General features: G+C 35.5%; 1 protein-coding gene across 15 annotated transcripts in view; it reads left to right on the top strand.

Moving 5' to 3' along the window:
* RICTOR (RPTOR independent companion of MTOR complex 2) overlaps positions 1–18609 on the top strand; it is an 86932-nt gene that overhangs the window by 54621 nt on the left and 13702 nt on the right. For 12 of the 15 annotated variants that reach the window (XM_036410946.2, XM_036410940.2, XM_036410941.2 and 9 more), the window contains 20 exons: positions 88–178; positions 289–355; positions 491–571; positions 2587–2687; positions 4351–4516; positions 4798–4899; positions 5025–5071; positions 7226–7361; positions 7765–7964; positions 8130–8256; positions 8650–8814; positions 8957–9033; positions 9427–9505; positions 10822–10931; positions 11397–11484; positions 12211–12303; positions 12850–12956; positions 13688–13917; positions 15202–16210; positions 16498–16569. In XM_036410946.2, the coding sequence (XP_036266839.1) occupies positions 88–178; positions 289–355; positions 491–571; positions 2587–2687; positions 4351–4516; positions 4798–4899; positions 5025–5071; positions 7226–7361; positions 7765–7964; positions 8130–8256; positions 8650–8814; positions 8957–9033; positions 9427–9505; positions 10822–10931; positions 11397–11484; positions 12211–12303; positions 12850–12956; positions 13688–13917; positions 15202–16210; positions 16498–16569 (3148 nt within the window). The remainder of the gene's footprint in view (positions 1–87; positions 179–288; positions 356–490; positions 572–2586; positions 2688–4350; positions 4517–4797; positions 4900–5024; positions 5072–7225; positions 7362–7764; positions 7965–8129; positions 8257–8649; positions 8815–8956; positions 9034–9426; positions 9506–10821; positions 10932–11396; positions 11485–12210; positions 12304–12849; positions 12957–13687; positions 13918–15201; positions 16211–16497; positions 16570–18609) is intronic. The other 3 variants (XR_004983134.2, XM_036410942.2, XM_036410943.2) reach the window with 2 other exon arrangements.

Raw genomic sequence — 18609 nt, 5'->3', positions numbered from 1 at the left:
TTAAAAAGATTATTTATAGCCTAGCTAGCTGGTATTATATACGCTTGTTTAATTTTCTCCTTAACTACTTATTTTTAATTATTTTAGATCCAGGTAGATTCCAAGACAGTTGGAGGCTCTCAGATGGCTTTGTAGCAGCTGAAGCAAAAACTATTCTTCCTCATCGTGCCAGATCCAGGTAGAATTTAGATACCAAAATGGTTCAAATTTATTATGATTACTGTTTTTATAATAAATTATGTAACATATGAATATTAGTGAAACTGTTTTTGTGCTGTGTTTATTAAGGCCAGACCTCATGGATAATTATTTGGCACTGGTACTCTCCGCATTTATTCGTAATGGACTTTTAGAGGTAAGACTTATAAACACTATTAAAATAGTTATTTTATTTTTACTAGCAAAATTCTTTCAGAGCAACAGACATGATGCATAAATATGTTCATGTATACTGTTTTGCAATTATGGTCTTCTATTTTTATTTTTAAAGGGTTTGGTTGAAGTGATAACAAACAGCGATGACCATATCTCAGTTAGAGCTACCATCCTTTTAGGAGAGCTTTTACATATGGTAAGCTTTTACATATTAATAGTATGCCTCATATCATTAATAGCTTATACTAACTTTCAACATTAACAACTTGAGTGCTACAGATCTTAATCGCTCTTAGAAAGACTTTCTATCTTTAGGAATTAAAAAACTATAGATATTACTTCAATCAGCTAGAATGCAATATGGTACTCAGTGCCTGAATTTTAGAAAACTGCAAAATTTCTAAATATAACTGCCTTGTTTGAACATAGTCTTCTCTGTCAACTTGAAGGTTGAGGTTCACAGGGTGGGAATCTTTTTTTATTTTTCCCCGTGATATTGTGATATCAGTAACATCTGGAAAAAAGGAGCTAGGAAAGTGATCTGACCATTCATTCCTTTCTCCCAGCAATGGAGAGGACTTTGATGGTAAGATAGGAATTCTCATTTACAGGTCACCTTTTAATTAATAAATAAAAAGAACCATTTTCAACTCATTAAGGAAGAAGAAATCCTATGCAAATCTTCCAAAATTATGTATTTTATTTGTTGTTATTGGTAATATATTTTTTTGTTTTTGTTGTTTTAACACCCCCACATCCCAGTTGTTGTTGTTTTATTTGTTTCTATTGATTTTAGAGAGGGGAAGGAAGAGGAAGAGATAGAAACATTAATGAGAGAGAGAAACATCATCAATCAGCTGCCTCCTGCACAGCCCTGCTGGGGACCGAGTCTGCAATCCTGGCATGTGCCCTGACTGGGAATTGACCCAGTGACCTCCTGGTGCATGGGTTGATGCTCAACAACTGAGCCACATCAGCTGACCCCAGTTTGTTTGTTTGTTTGTTTGTTTGTTTCCATATAGCAGCTAGCTTGTGTGAGTGAAGTAAAGAGAACTAAAGAGTTGAATGATAACTTTCTTGTTTATCATTTATTTATTAGCTTCTTGCTACTCTATTCTCTAGCCAATCTATGAAAGAATTAAATAATATTGCAGGTTCTCATATTTGATTATTATTAATTCTTAAGATATTTCCTGTAAGCATATCAATATCCAGATTTATTTGCTTTTATGTAAAGAAACCACTTGTATACATTTCATCTGTTCCTTTTACATATACATCAGAATTCCATGATTCTCTTGAAATATAAAAGCTGGTAATTTTGAGTACCATAGCAGTGTTATTAGTTCATTGTTTATTATTCTTATATAGTTTGACTTCCACATTTAAATAATTTAGTTATCTTCATTGATAAAAGCAGATTGAGTGGGGGAGTTTTATTTGGAAAGCAAGAGTTAATAAGTTTCTTATTTTAAATACTGTCAGAATATGAAGCAAACTTCTTTGATAATGATTTTTTAAAAAAATATATTTTATTGATTTTGTACAGAGAGGAAGGGAGAGAGATAGAGAGTTAGAAACATCGATGAGAGAGAGCCATCGATCAGCTGCCTCTTGCACACCCCCCCACTGGGGATATGCCCGTAACCAAGGCACATGCCCTTGACCGGAATCGAACCCGGGTCCCTTCAGTCCCCAAGCCGACACTCTATCCATTGAGCCAAACCGGTTTCAGCTGATAATGATTTTTAAAACTTAAGAAGTCAACTCAAGTTATATTGCATCTAAAATTTTAAATATTATTTTTAATGTAACATTATAGCTCTGGATCTAAGTTTTGATACATTGTTTTTTAGGTCATTTAAGAATTGAGTTTAATAATCTACCACTTAAAAATTAGAATTTAATATTATAATAAAAAATTTATGAAACTTACAGTTTTGTTAATGTAATGTGAGTCTATTTGTTACAAATTCTCATTGAAAGTAGGTAAAAATTATAAATATTGGAAAGTAAATCAGTAAGTTAATTTCATGAGCAAAACTTCAGAGTCTTTAGCTTTATATCTGTGGATAATCTAGAACAGTGGTCGCCAACCTTTCAGACCTCACGGACCACTAGTGGTCCATGGACCACCGGTTGGCAACCACTAATCTAGAACATAAAATATTATATTTCTCAGTTCTCACAAAATGTTATGTTTCATTTTAGGCAAACACAATTCTTCCTCATTCACATAGCCATCATTTGCACTGCCTGCCAACCCTAATGAATATGGCAGCATCTTTTGATATCCCTAAGGAAAAGAGACTGTAAGTATCAGAGCTCTGGCAAAGTTTGTGCCTGTCACCTTTAATACCCACCATTTAGATAACCTCCTCTTTTTAAAAGGTAGTGTGTGTGAGGTATGCTTGGAAATTCTTTTAGGGAAGCCTTACAGATAAGGGAGAAATTAATAGTTTTATTTAATACTTTGTATTGTAGGCCACAATACAAACTTTTTCTAGCATATTTCTAGCATGTTCTTGGACAAGAACGTAGACTTTACTAGATCACCAAAACATTGGTTGTGACTTTTTGGACTTTTTTATGTTTTGAGCAGCAATTCAGGCTATTTAACAAATATCTAAATTATTTCAAATTAATAAAGCACAAAAATTAACAATGTATATTATATGTGGGGTTAAATTAATGTTGGAATTTAGAAATCCTTATTATAGGCATGAAGTAAGCTAAACTCTGAAAGAGATATTGCAAACAGAATCCATAAATAAAAGTATGATAAAACTATAACTCTGCTGAAATTCCAGTGCTAATAATAAAATAAGACAAGGTAAAGAAACTTGACTGGGAAGTGCTAGTGCAAATTTTTTCATTTGGTAAAGATTATGTCTAGGCCAAGGGTATCTTTTTTATTTGTTTTCTGGTTACAACCTCAATCATCTATATATTTGGACCTCATATTTTATATAATATTAGTGAAATGTACTTCATAGTTGTTGAGAACTATGAAATTTTGTTCACATTTATAATACACTAGAGGCCCAGTGCATGAAATTCATGCATGGGGGGAATGTCGGACATCTCTCTCATACTCCTGGACTGCTGGCTTCTAACCGCTTGCCTGCTTGCCTGCCTGATTGCCCCTAAACTGCTTTTGCCTGCCAGTGTTATCAACCCCTAACCACTCCCCAGTCAGCCTGATTGACACCTAACTGCTCCCCTGCTGGCCCGATTGCCCCCAACTGCCTTCTCCTGCAGGCCTAGTCACCCCCAGCTGCCCTCTCCTACAGGCCTGATCACCCCCAGCTTCCTTCCCCTGCAGGCTTGGTAGTCCCTAACTGCCCTCCCCTGCAGGCCTGGTTGCCCCCAACTGCCCTCCACTGCAAGCCTGGTCACCTTCAGCTGCAGGTCTGGTCACACCCAACTGCCCTCCCCTGCAGGTCTGGTCACACCCACTGCCCTCCCCTGCCAGCCATCTTGTGAAGATGTCGTGTGAGGGTATCACGCCTCCTAGGCTTTTATTATATAGGAGTCTCAAAAGTTTAATTGGCTTTATTCAGAAGAATACATGTGGGTCTCACTATAAATAATATTCTATTTATTGATTTTAATTCTGTCATCGAAAATACTACTAACAAACTGAAGTTGAATTATAAACTTGGGACATTAGGGACCATTTTGATCCTGACGGTAGGCTTACATGTGAAAGGGTAACTTTCAGCTTTTATTTTAGTAGTTTCATGATGAGAAAATGTGCTTTTCCCAAAGCCTTAAATTTTTATGGCCATTAATGTCTTCCAGTGTTCTTGATTTTTTTTCTTTGTGGTTCCAAATTTGATTAGATAATTTACTTTATAGTGATCATTTCTATCCTTGAATTTATGTGTTTTAATAGAATGATTTACTGAAATGTGATCTCTTTAAAATTATGCTAGCTTGCTATAGTGTTAATTGAATCTTTTTTCTCATTAGGAGAGCCAGTGCAGCCTTGAACTGTTTAAAACGCTTCCATGAAATGAAGAAACGAGGACCTAAGCCTTACAGCCTTCATTTAGATCACATTATTCAGAAAGCAATTGCAACACATCAAAAACGGGATCAATATCTCAGAGTTCAGAAAGATATATTTGTTCTTAAGGTACTGAAAAGAAATCACAATCTTTAACTTGGTTTCCTTAAGTATCACATACTTGCTTGGGTTTTAGTATACAGTTTTATTCATACATATGGATTTCCAGATGGCTTCCAAGTTTTATAATGACTAGGCAGTTTAGAGTTGTGTTTTTATAACTTTAGAAGTAAAAACATTCGATAATTCATTTTAAAATGAAAAATATTTTCTTTTGTTTTTAAATTTTAAACTTAGTTTTCTGATGTGAGACAATTTGCCTTAGTTTTCCTTATTTCTTATGGTTCTAGGATACAGAGGAGGCTCTTTTAATGAACCTTAGAGATAGCCAAGTCCTTCAACATAAAGAGAATCTCGAATGGAATTGGAATCTTATAGGGACCATTCTTAAGGTATTATGGAATACTTTTTGGTGATAGTGTGATTGTCTTCATTTTATTATTCATTGTAATTCATTATAATTATATGTTTGGTAATTGGTAAATACTTTTATAATGTAAACATTCTGTTTTTCTAGTGGCCAAATGTAAATCTAAGAAACTATAAAGATGAACAGTTACATAGGTATGTAAGAACTATTTTGCTTTTAACAGTAGAGAACTTAGCTTTAAATTATACCTACTACTTGGTAAAATAATAATTGGTGCTTTGAAGATGCATATGTACATTGTATTGTACACAGACATACAGATGTTCCTCAGCTTCCAATGGAGTTACGTGCCTATAAACCCATCGTAAGTTGAAAGACCAGAGTGCATTATAACACCTACTGAACATACATCAGAGCTTAGCCTACCTTGAACGTGTTCAGAACACTATATATAAAAAAACTCTGGCAGCACAGTGTACTGTAGAGTATTGGTTGTTTACCTTCATGATCACATACCTGCCGAGGAGCAGCAGCTTGCTGCCACTGCCCAGCCTCAGGAGAGAGTATTGTACCATGTATCACCAGCCTGGGGAAAGTTCACAATTCAAAATTTAAAGTACAGTTTCTACCGAATGTGTATACCCCCTTCCCCCATCATAAAGTGGAAAAAATGTTAATCCGGGGCCATTTTTTTATACATTTTTATCCGTACATAGTCTTATAACCAGAAAGCATCAGTTAATTTCCTTTTTTTTTTTTTAACATATTTTATTGATTTTAGAGAGGAAGGGAGGAGAGAGAGAGAGAGAGAGAGAGAGAGAGAGAGAGAGAGAGAGAGAGAGAGAGAGAGAAAGAGAAAGAGAAACATTAATGATGAGAGAGAATCATTGATTGGCTGCCTCTTGCATGCCCCCTACTGGGGATCAAGCCTGCAATCCAGGCGTGTGCCCTTGACTGGAATCAAACCTGGGACCTTTCAGTCCACAGGCTGATGCTCTATCCATTGAGCCAAATCAGCTAGAGCTAATTTTTTTTCTAGTTATTTACATTGTGGTTTTAGTTTTAGAGCAAATGAAGTACTTAATATAAAAGTTTCTCAAATTGGATAATATCAACAATGTAGTAATCTTAATCCTAATGTATGAAATGGCATAATAAGGACATACAATGTTTCCCTCCCAAAATGAGGGCCATTATTAATATTTCACTTCTGTTCCCATCTGCCTTTGGAGGGTTAGCCCTTCTTCGTCCTCTTTACACTCCCCTTAATTAGGTTAATACTCCACACCTTCCCCAAGACACACTCATGTCATAGCAAATTCAGCACTTCAGCTCCTGTGCTCTTCTCTAGCACTGCCTTGCGTTTTACTGCCTCTGAGGTGGGTAACCAGCCACTAATCTTCTTGGAGAAGTAAAGGGGGCCTTTACTTCATGTTTTTTAATTGTGATTTTAATTTAATATTTGCATTAAAATATGTGAAATATGTAGACTATATAAACCACATTGGAATAAAGAAGCATAGCACTAATTTTTTATACTCCCTGAGAACAGAGATGTCTCATTAACTGTTTCTCCCACTTCTGTAACTGGCACATAGATTAGATTAGATTATAGTGAATGAAATTAGTTGAACTAAATTAAATGAAAGCTTAGAATGTAATGTTGAAAATAAGAACATTGAAACATCAGAAATTATGTTCATTGCTTTATAACTTCAGTAACCTAAAATTTACTTGCAGCTTTTATACTTGGCTTTTTGCCTAATTGTGTGTGTGTGGGGGGGTGGCGGGAGGAGACAAAACCAGTGTGATAACATACTTAAAATTACCTAGTATAAGATTAATTTATAGAGCCATCGTACAAAGTTCTTCATAAAATACCATAGAAGAAAATTCATGTCCAGGTGGCTGTTTATCCAACCTTATCTTCTAGCCATGCTATATATCTGCATTTTTCCTGCTAGCACCTTCCTTTTCCCAATTTCTTTCAGGCATCTCACTATAAAGTCCTTATTCTACAAAGATATTCTTTAAAATAAAGGGTTTTGGGGGTTGTTTTTTGGGGTGTGTGTGTGAATAATGTACCAAATGTGCTTGTTAAATTGTCATTTACCTCAGTGGTCTGTTTGCTTGCTTTTTTATTCATTAAATTGGTGGGGTAACATTGGTCAACATGAACATACAGGTTGCAGGTGTGGGTTTCTGTTACAAGTTCTGGGTATTGCATATGTGCCCATCACCCAATGATTTAGACATAAAACATTCAAAACCTAGTATTTCATAAGTTATGGTTAAGATTCTAAAATAATTGCTTGGTTTATTGGCTGCTAATTTCATTTTGATCTTAGATTTGTACGAAGACTACTTTACTTTTACAAGCCCAGCAGTAAGTTATATGCCAACCTGGACCTGGGTTTTGCCAAGTCGAAGCAGCTTACGGTCGTGGGCTGCCAGTTTACAGAATTTCTTCTTGAGTCCGAAGAGGTAATAAGCACTTTGAATATTTTCCAGAGCAAATGTTTTTATTGTATTTGTTCCCTTTTACTTCTGAATATGCATAAACTATTTAGACACATAGGGAATGAGCACAGACCTAAATTTGAATCCTGCTAGTTTTGTGACTTTGGGCAAGTAATTTGCCTTCTAGAAAAACTGGTTTACTCCTTGTAAAATGGAAAATAACACCATCTTCATGTAGCATTGTATTTAATGGGATTAAGTACAACAATGTTACATTTTCTATTAAAAACAATAAGGTACTCAGGCCATTGATAATCTATTATTTGTAACTTCATCATTATTAAATTTTTTGGACTTGATTAAAGTTAATTGTTCTAATTATGGGTACTAACTGCTTTTCTAAGTGTCACAATGTATTTGCTTTTAGGATGGGCAGGGGTACTTAGAAGATCTAGTAAAAGATATTGTTCAGTGGCTCAATGCCTCCTCTGGAATGAAACCTGAAAGAAGTCTTCAAAATAATGGCTTACTGACTACCCTTAGTCAACACTACTTTTTATTTATTGGAACACTTTCTTGCCACCCTCATGGAGTCAAAATGCTGGAAAAATGCAGCGTATTTCAGTGGTGAGCATCTCCCCGTTCTGTTTTCACTTGTCACTAAATGATTTCTTTTAGAAAAGCCTGTTCATATTAGGAATTTAAAAATGTTTAGTGAATTAACAAATTGATACAATAATTTCTAATAAACTTCATTATTTTTATTCTGGGTTGTGTGTTTGTTTGTTTTAGTCTCCTTAATCTTTGCTCCTTGAAAAACCAAGATCACCTGCTAAAACTGACTGTTTCCAGCTTGGATTACAGCAGAGACGGGCTGGCCAGAGTCATCCTCTCCAAGATCCTAACTGCAGCCACTGACGTGAGTGTAACAGACAGTGATATGGTTGTTTGTTTGTTTTTTAAATAACCAGATACTTTATTGATTCACAGACTTTAGTCAGTTAATTCCTTTTTAAACTTTAAGATTAATTATAAATTGAAAGGATATGGGATGGAATTTGAGCTTACTGTAAAATTTTAGTTCTTCCAAAGAACTCTATCCAGTATTCATATTTTTAAAGGGAAAAAGCAGCTAGATGGGAACAGAAGTATTTTACTAGCGCTGAAAAAATATTCATACAAGAACTAGATAATCAATTCCAGTTTTTTTGCCCTTTTCAAGTAGCAGAACTGTCCCAAAACAAAGTCAGAGAGGCTCTTCGTGGTGAAGTCTGTGGGTTTTGTTAAAAAATGTTTTCATTTGTCTCTACAGGCCTGTAGGCTGTATGCAACCAAACATTTAAGAGTATTATTGAGAGCTAATGTTGAATTCTTCAATAACTGGGGAATTGAATTACTAGTGACCCAGCTGCATGATAAAAACAAAACAATTTCTTCTGAAGCTCTTGATATCCTCGATGAAGCCTGTGAAGACAAGGTGATGCTTCATTGTTTTCTAATAATATATGCAGACATCAATTTTAATACAAACTATGAAATTATAATGTGTATATTATAGGTGTTTTAAAAATAGAGAATATACTATGCGATTTTTCAATTTGCCTTATTATTTATTTTAGGCCAATCTTCATGCTCTTATTCAGATGAAGCCAGCTTTATCCCACCTTGGGGACAAAGGTTTGCTTCTCCTTCTGAGGTAAGTTTTAAATCAGTCTTTCTTGTAGTTCTGTTTTCTTTGTGTTCTCTGGTGGTATATGTCAAAGCTGGATTCCAACCTAAAAGGAGTTCAGCTGTAAGCGTGTGAGAGGGGCTACTTTAGGACCTTGGACACCCTTTAAATCTTTAGTGTTTCTTTTACATTCTGTGTCTCATGCATTTCACGATATTTTCTCTAGTGTGATTAGATTCATGTATTTTTTACAAAGATTGTGAAAATGTACTTGTATTTGAAGTTACAATCAATAATAATTGACCTTTTTGTTTTAGGTAGGAGCTGTTCCTAAACATGTTTTTGTTTGACATATTTTAGCCTTTAACGTGTTTTGTCAGTCAGATTCAATGTTAAACTATCAATTGTTTTCATTTTCAGATTTCTTTCCATTCCCAAAGGGTTTTCCTATCTGAATGAAAGGGGTTATGTAGCAAAACAATTGGAAAAGTGGCACAAGGTAACTTTCTATTGAATAAGGTTCCATTTGTATGTATTAACTTGGAGGAAAGATTGGTGAACTTGGAGGTTTTTATTATATCATCAATATTTTGAAACTAAAGATGTTAAATATTCAAATTTTGTGTGAAATCAGATCTTAAATTATATGTAATTATTTGTGTTTGTATTTATCCTTTTTTAAGCTACAGTTATTTGATGTTGAACTATTGATTTTGTGTATATTCTATTTAAATTTAGTTCATTTCAGGGCCTACATAATATATTACTATATGAATGTACCTTAACTTTTTAAAATCTTCACCTGAGGGTATGTTTTTATTGGTTTTAGAGAGAAAAACGTCAGTGTGAGAGAGAAACATCAATTGGTTGCCTTCTTTACATGCCTTGACCAAGGATTGAACCTAGACCCTTCCATGCACTCCAGTCACCTGAGCCATATCAGCCAGGGTTATCTGTTTTTATAACCACTCTGGTATTGATGGGTATTTAAATTGTTACTAGTGTTTTAGTTTTTGTGAACAGTGTTTGCTGAATATTCTTGTATATGTCAGGTGTCCCCCCAAAATGTACCCACATACTTTGTATGATAAAGACAGTAAATGTGTTTATTAAAATACATTTCAGTTTCAAAATTGAGCTATCAGCTGTTACAGTGTGTGTACAGTTTTGGGGAATACCCTGTATATCTTTCCATACTTTTGTAAGTATGTCTATTGGATAAAGTTCTAAAAACATAATGATGGAGTTAAAATATATGTGAATTTAAATTTTTGATAAATACTGTTAAATTGCTTCTAAAGAGGTTCTACCAATTTTTTTAAGCACTTTGAAGTGAAGATCTTTTGCAGTAAAGATGGCAATGTGATTGACTAAATGTTTAAGTTGAAAACATTTTTTACTTTTAACCTGATTTACATCAGTGGGGAAAGATATTTATTTCTTATCAAAAATTGTTAAAACAATAGAACTCAGTTAATTTTCTTTTTAAAATTTCTAGTGAATATCTTCAGTGTTTAATATTAAGCTATTTTTTAATGGGGAAAGGATTGAAATAAGATTAAAAAATTATTAACTTACTAGTGTGTACCCCATTGATTGAAAATGGGGTCAGAGGAGTATAAGCGAAAATATTTTGGGTATGCTACAACATTTACATTTATAGTACTTTGTTCTACCCTTTTCAAAAATGTCTTAAATTTCTTAAACAGATATTTATTTTTTTCATGTTTATGCTCTTAAGATTTACCTAGGTATCTAACATAAATTTAGTGAATTTATAAAACTATATACAATTAAAACAATATTATCTTCTAGGAATATAATTCAAAATATGTTGATTTGATTGAGGAACAACTTAATGAAGCACTTACTACTTATCGGAAGCCAATTGATGGTGATAACTATGTTCGTCGGAGTAACCAAAGGTACCATCAGTTAATGGAATAATTTATTACTGGTCTTCAAATATAAAATTTAAAACCATTTTGTAAACATTAATTTCTAAAATTTTCCGAGTATTTGGATATTCTATTTCTTATACTGACAAAAATGTTCTTACAGGATGGCATTGATTGCTCAAAAATTCCAGTGGCATTCCTAGCATACTGAGAATACCCTTATATATAAAGCATTCAAATTCCCTTCATGTCCTTACCATTACTAGTCTATCTTTCCATTCTCAACTCTCTTACTATTACTTTGAGACCAGATAAACTATTATTTTTCTAGAGAAGTAATCATGCCTTTCCACCTCCATATTTTTATTTATGCTGGGGAGCTATATCTAATAATTATATCTGTCTAATACTAGTACACTGTTATTAGTAATTGTTTTAATTAGCATATTTTAAATGAACCAATAGATATATTAATAATCTTTATTATACTAGATTACAGCGTCCTCATGTCTACCTGCCTGTACACCTTTACGGACAACTGGTACACCACAAAACAGGCTGTCATTTGTTGGAAGTACAGGTAAAAACACAGTCTGCTTATTTAAGTAGCTACAAAGTAGGGAAAAAATCTTAGCATTATTAAGTATTATTTTTGCAAAAATTTTTCAAAATTAAGGTCGGTGGCATTATTGCTCTTAAAGTGTCCATCTTGTAATGGATTCAGGTAATCTGTGTTCATAATCCTTAGACATATTGCACACAATTCCTTGATTTATGTGTCACCTTTTGCAAATCTAATTTGTCACATAAAATCTGTAACCAGTGAAGATCTGAGTTTTTTCTTTATAGTGTTTTGGGGGATATTGTCTTAGTAAAAACATTCTAAAGAAATGAGTTTCTTCATTCCTTTTATTGGGAAATTAAACTGAATCTGATGACAGATTTCATTATCTTTGGTGAGCACCAAAGTAAATGGTTGGCTCAGTGTACTATCATCTATATAGTATTATAAATTTTTTTAAATTAATTTTTTAAATTAATTTTCTATTTAAAATAATGATAATTATGATTAACGTTTTTGTAATACTAAGTATCAATTCCACATGGCTAATGTATGTTAATTCTAGAATATTAGCTGAAAGTCCATGCTTTTTCTTAAGAAATTTTACATAAAATTATTTTAGAATTTTAAATATGCAAGGTTTACTGAAGACAAACCTTAAATAGGTTTTCAGACGTAATAAGAAAATACATTGAAAACAATTGTTTCTTACGTGGGTGTTTTGTTTTGTTTTCCTTTCTCCAGAATGTTATTTCAGAGCTCTGTCACAGCGTTCGTGCACCAGATTTAGATAAATGGGAAGAAATTAAAAAACTGAAAGCATCTCTTTGGGCCTTGGTTTGTAATAAACACTTCTATAAAATTTTCATAATGTTTTATTTTTATAATTTTCCCATTAATTATAAATAAAAATTATTTTATATGGAACGTTATATTCTATGGCCAATATTAAATTTTAGCTGGAAAATAGATGACTAAACTATTAGTTCTCTTGTTAAGGGAAATCAAACATTAATTCCTAAAGTTTTTTATTTGAGGTTTATTTCACATGTTTTTCCTCATAGATCAGATGAAATTTTTCTCTTTTTTCTATCTTTCCAAATCTTTCTTTTTTAAAATATATTTTTATTGATTTCAGAGAGGAAGGGAGAGGGAGAGAGAGATAGAAACATCATTGATGAGGAAGAATCATTGATCAGCTGCCTCTTGCATGCTTCCTACCGGGGACTGAGCCCACAACCCAAGCATGTGCCCTTGATCAGAATCAAACCCAGAACCCTTAATTCCACAGTCTAGCATTCTATCCACTGAACCAAACCAGCTAGGGCTTGCTTTCCAAATCTCTTGTATTAAATTGGATATAAGTGAATTCTTTTCTTTCAGGGAAATATTGGCTCATCAAATTGGGGTCTCAATTTGCTGCAGGAAGAAAATGTGATTCCAGATATACTAAAACTTGCAAAACAGTGTGAGGTTCTTTCTATCAGAGGGTAAGAACTTTCCATCATTCAACTCAGAAGTCTTTCTAGTGTATGATATGCAAGAGGTCCGATGCACGAAATGCATGCAAGAGTAGGCCTTCCTTCCCCCACTGCTTGCACCAGCGTCCCTCTGGCACCTGGGACCCGGGCTTCCCTCACAGCCCCTGCTTCATATGGAAGGACGTCCAGTCTAATTAGCATATTATACTTTTATTATTATAAATTGTTCTTCACTAATTGGTTTAAGGGAAGAGCATTTCACTGATTCAAAGTAGTTCATTAGAACTGTTAATTCACTGGGAGTCCTAATGATAGATTTTTAAATGCATTAAGTTAAGCACCTTAAGGAGCTCCTTGTTATATTACTATTCTGTTTTCCTCATTACAGTTTACCTTGCAAATAAACAGTGAAGTGTAGTGTGTGCCTAATATCCCAGTGGTCCAGTTATCCAGATATTTCAAATTTATGTCAGAAAAGCTAATATAGGTGTTTTTTTATTGCATTATATTCTTGTTAATTATTTCATTATAATTAGTATTTTTATGAGGGAAGTTTTTATGTTATTTGTTGCTTCTAATTTACCCCTAACTCATTTTAATACATTTTTCCACAAGCTCAACAGTTTTTAATGGCTTTTGAAGAAAAATAGGATGTACACATAGCCAACTAATGCTTTGTGATAGCTTTAGGAAATCTCAGTTTGGAATTAAACTGTTATTACTACATCTTTTACATATAGGACCTGCGTGTATGTGCTTGGACTCATAGCCAAAACCAAACAAGGCTGTGATATTCTAAAATGTCACAACTGGGATGCTGTAAGGCACAGTCGCAAACATCTGTGGCCAGTGGTTCCAGATGATGTGGATCAGCTCTGTAATGAACTCTCATCTATCCCAAGCACCTTGAGTTTGAATTCAGAGTCAACCAGCTCTAGACATAACAGTGAGAGTGAGTCTGCACCATCAAGTGAGTATTGTGACATATTCCTATAAATATAAGTTAGCCAGTTAACATTTGTATTTGAATATCAAAATCTGTGTATTTGTTCCATTTCTAATTTACTTTTTTCTAAGGGAATATTGCAATAGTAGCCTCTTGAAGAATGCATATCTTTTCACAACAGTGTATAGTCACAACCTACATTATTTTCTCCCCTTCCTTTTTCTCAATAGCCTTTGGAAAAATCCTACTTTCAGAGTTAAATAACACTGGGGTCTTGATCCAGCATCTACAAGGGTTCAGCAATCTGGAGCAGGGGCTGTGTGTAAATTAATCAAGAGTCCAGAGACGAAACATAATTTTGAAAGGCATTATAGGGAGTCAGAGAAGACTTAGCTAAAGGAACCAAGTTCTTTTCTTCGTAGGACCCCTTACTTTTTATTAACACAACTAGAGGCTCGAAGCACAAAGATTTGTGCAGGAATAGGCCTGCCTTCTGCCTGCTGGCACCACCTTTGCTCCAGCCCGGAGCCGCTTTTCTGCCTGTACTTGAGCCAGAGCTGCCTTCTGGCTCTTGTCTTGCCGTGTCAATTTGCATATTCCCTCCTTTTTAGCTCTGGGCACCTCCATCTTTGTCATGTCTGAGTTATGGTCAATTTGCATATTTCGTCTTTATTAGATAGGATTTGTTCTAAGGTGAGGTAGATATACACTTCAAAGGCCAGGGTTTAATACACAAATCCATTGTCAGATTGGAGAAGTGTTTGGCCAAGAGGAAGCAGTAACATGTAGATTAAGATGCCCTGAGCTGTCTGGCAACAAGCAATGATTTTATGCATCCTTTTCAGGTTTAGGGAAATGCCTTCAGCTGTTCCCAACAGGTGATAACATATGTGACTCAGCCCTTGATGAGTCCCCAAGTTCCATCAACCTTTTGATGAAACTTTAGCAATTATGACATGCTGGAACTGGCTTCCGGCAAAATAATAAGCCACATGCCAGAAGAACCATTCCGCTTTTTTGGTTGTCATGTAATCTACTAAATAAATGTGTATTTGCCAGCCTTCTTCATTTACATACTTTTTTAAATTCATTTTTCAGATACAGCTATTATTCACTCATAATATTTGTGTTAATGGATATATTCACATGTTCATTTTTGAGGGAAGAGATAAATTTAACCCTTCATTTTTGACAATGTTTTCCTTTTTCAACTGTTAAAAATCAATTTTCTGAAACATGTCACTACTCGGTACCACTACTTTGCTTGTCATTTTTATGTACTTTTATTAATCAGTCCTTTGGTTGCAGGTATGTTCATAATGGAGGACGACCGGTTTGGCAGCAGCTCCACTAGTACGTTCTTCCTTGACATCAGTGAGGACGCAGAGCCATCCTTTTTTGATCGGCCTGGACCTGTAAAGGATAAAAATTCATTTCCTTTCTTTGGGTCTAGCAAACTTGTGAAGAACCGTATTCTAAATTCTCTTACTTTGCCTAATAAAAAACATCGTAGTAGCAGTGATCCAAAAGGAGGGAAACTGTCATCTGAAAACAAGACAAGCAACAGGCGGATCAGAACGCTTACGGACCCCAGTGTTGACTTCATTCAGAGTGATGATTTTGCACCCATATCCACAGTACAGAAAACATTACAATTAGAAACTTCATTTGTGGGGAATAGGCACATAGAAGACACTGGCAGTACTCCAAGTATTGGAGAGAACGACTTAAAATTCACTAAGGGTCTTGGTACAGAGAATCACAGAGAAAACACAAGCCGAGAGAGATTAGTTGTGGAAAGTTCAACGAGCTCGCATATGAAGATGCGTAGCCAAAGTTTCAATACAGACACTACAACAAGTGGCATAAGTTCAATGAGCTCAAGCCCTTCCCGAGAGACAGTCGGTGTGGATGCTACGACTGTGGACACAGACTGTGGAAGTATGAGTACTGTGGTAAGTACTAAAACTGTTAAGACGAGCCACTATTTGACGCCACAGTCTAACCATCTATCTCTCTCCAAGTCAAACTCAGTATCCCTGGTGCCTCCGGGTTCTTCTCATACACTTCCCAGAAGAGCACAGTCCCTTAAAGCACCCTCTATCGCTACGATTAAAAGTCTAGCAGACTGTAACTTCAGTTACACAAGTTCCAGAGATGCCTTTGGCTACGCTACGCTGAAAAGGTTACAGCAACAAAGGATGCATCCATCTCTGTCTCATTCTGAAGCTTTGGCATCTCCAGCAAAAGATGTGCTGTTTACTGATACCATCACCATGAAGGCCAACAGCTTCGAGTCCAGGTTAACACCAAGCAGGTGAGTAAATATGCATTTAAAAATGAACAGTAATGGTTGCATTGTAACAGACTTAAATGGAAAGCACTGGTTAGGTTTTACTTCTACATAAAAGCCTCCAAACTGACCTATTACCATTGTTTACTATGGTAGGCTGTAAGCTCCTAGTTACCCGATATGATTTGAAATGGATTCTTGCAGCTGCGAGGGGGGAAAAGAGACTCATTTAGGCCCTGAAAGTAAACATACATGCTTTTCAAGGACAAACAAGTCACAAGCTTTTTTTTTTTTATTCTCGCTTCTGCAAGGATCGATTTTAAAAAGAAGCATGTCGGGGGAATCAGGAGCTTAAGACCTACAATAACAAACAACTTTTTCAGGTAGGTCAATTTAAGGCTCCAAAAGTTGACCTCTTCTTTTTTAAATAACTGAAAATTTTAGGGGAATTATTTTCAGTTTAAGTAGCTGGTATTATCAAGTCGGAACCTAATTTACATAAAAAATTACTTGGCCTTTCAGGATTCAGCAATAACAACTCGCCTGTGCTCAAGAACATTTAGAGGATTTCTATGTCATATCTAAAGATTATATAGCAAGCTGGTGAAAGTAAATAGTTTAGGTGTGCAGTGTTAAATTTCATTATTGCAAAAATTTATTTACCTATTTTTGTTGGGCCAAATACTTATAAAACTTTTTTAGTTTCAGATTATTCAATTGCATTTATTTAAGAATTGTTAAGTATTAAGAATATTACCTGGCATATATTAAGTTGCCAATAAAAATTAGCTGTCATTATCAGCGTTGGTAATCATTTTTTTAAAAATATATTTTATTGATTTTTTTTACAGAGAGGAAGGGAGAGAGATAGAGAGCTAGAAACATTGATGAGAGAGACATCGACCAGCTGCCTTCTGCACATCCCCTACTGGGGATGTAGTCACAACCAAGGTACATGCCCTTGACCGGAATCGAACCTGGGACCTTTCAGTCCTCAGGCCAACGTTCTATCCACTGAGCCAGACCAGTTTCGGCAGTAATCATTTTTTAATATAATCCATTTAATTCTTATATAACCAAAATATTAATCACATTAAGAAGTTGTTATTAAGCAGTTTTGTTTCAGTAATGCTAATATATTTAGTAGATGGAGTTCTTGATAGCACATAATTATATCTCTTGTAGAATTTCATAAATTATGCAGTAGTGGCTCATTTACCTGGAACACACTGGCTTTGGCAACCTCATCAATTCAGAACAGAGCCAGAAAACCTCTCAACAGCTCACCAGTATAAACCTAAGCAGTAAATGTTCATGAATTTTATTCCAAGGAGGTGCCTCTGACTTACATTCAAAGTTTGTTAATATTTATTCAAACAGCTAGTATGTCTGGTTTTCAGGCCCATAGAAACAACAACTAGAAGTTTCTATTGAGGCACACTGTAACAGGAAAGGTCAGCTGATAAAATTGGTGGCAGAAGAGGAAACTTTAATACTTACTACCAGAAAATGTCAAAGACCACTGCAGCCTGGTAGCATTCAGCCAGAGGCAGTAAGGAACACAGTGCCACAAAATGAGTACTAGGAGAACCACCATCTTATAGGTCAACAGTGACGCGAGTTCTGTTAACTCTGAACTGACTGTTTAGGTTCATTGTATCTTATTGAAGCAAGCATTTCTATCCAAGTTGAATAAAGCATAGATAAAAAGTTGTAGTGCTTACATATTCAAAAAATAAACCAGAAAGACATTTATCCCAAGTTGCTTATTCTCTAACCACTCTGGGTTCTTAGGATCTTATTTTCTATACTAGAAGCCCAGTACATGAAAATTCATGCACTGAAGGAGGTGTCCCTCAGCCCAGCCTGCCCTCTCTCATAGTCCGGGAGCCCTCAGGGACGGACGGGAGGGCAAGGCGACGCCCTCATCACACCTCTGCCACTGCCAGCAGCGCAAGCCTCAGTCGGCCGGCCCTGGTTATCTGAGCCTCGGGCGGCCCTGGGCGGCTGGGCAGCCGCCATCCAAGGCTTGCCTGTGCCTGGGGCCAACCCTGGGAGGCTGGAGGGCTGAGGGCACATCTGGCCGCACTGCGCACCTGCAACCCTCCCCACTTCCAGTGGGACTGAAAGGACTGGGGGACTCCGGCACGGCTAAGGGGACTGGGCGCCACCATCTTGTGACCATTAGTGCTGTCATCTGTAACAGCATATGGTCAATTTGCATATTTCATCTTTATTAAATAGAATTCTCTGTAAGAACAGGAGAAGATTTGGAAATTTCCTAGAGTAAAATGCCAAGTCATTGGCATAAAGAATGAATAGGTGAGAAGATATTTCTTGGGAGAGAAATAATAAAAATGAGAATAAGCAGTCAAGAGAAACAGGAACAGCTTATGCAAAGGCGTGAAGGCATAGCAGAGCTC

The sequence above is a fragment of the Pipistrellus kuhlii genome, unplaced genomic scaffold, assembly GCF_014108245.1.
Source record: "Pipistrellus kuhlii isolate mPipKuh1 unplaced genomic scaffold, mPipKuh1.p scaffold_m20_p_4, whole genome shotgun sequence".
Lineage (NCBI taxonomy): Eukaryota > Metazoa > Chordata > Mammalia > Chiroptera > Vespertilionidae > Pipistrellus > Pipistrellus kuhlii.
Note: the sequence above shows the minus strand (reverse complement) of the source record. Positions and strands in the feature narration are given on the sequence as shown.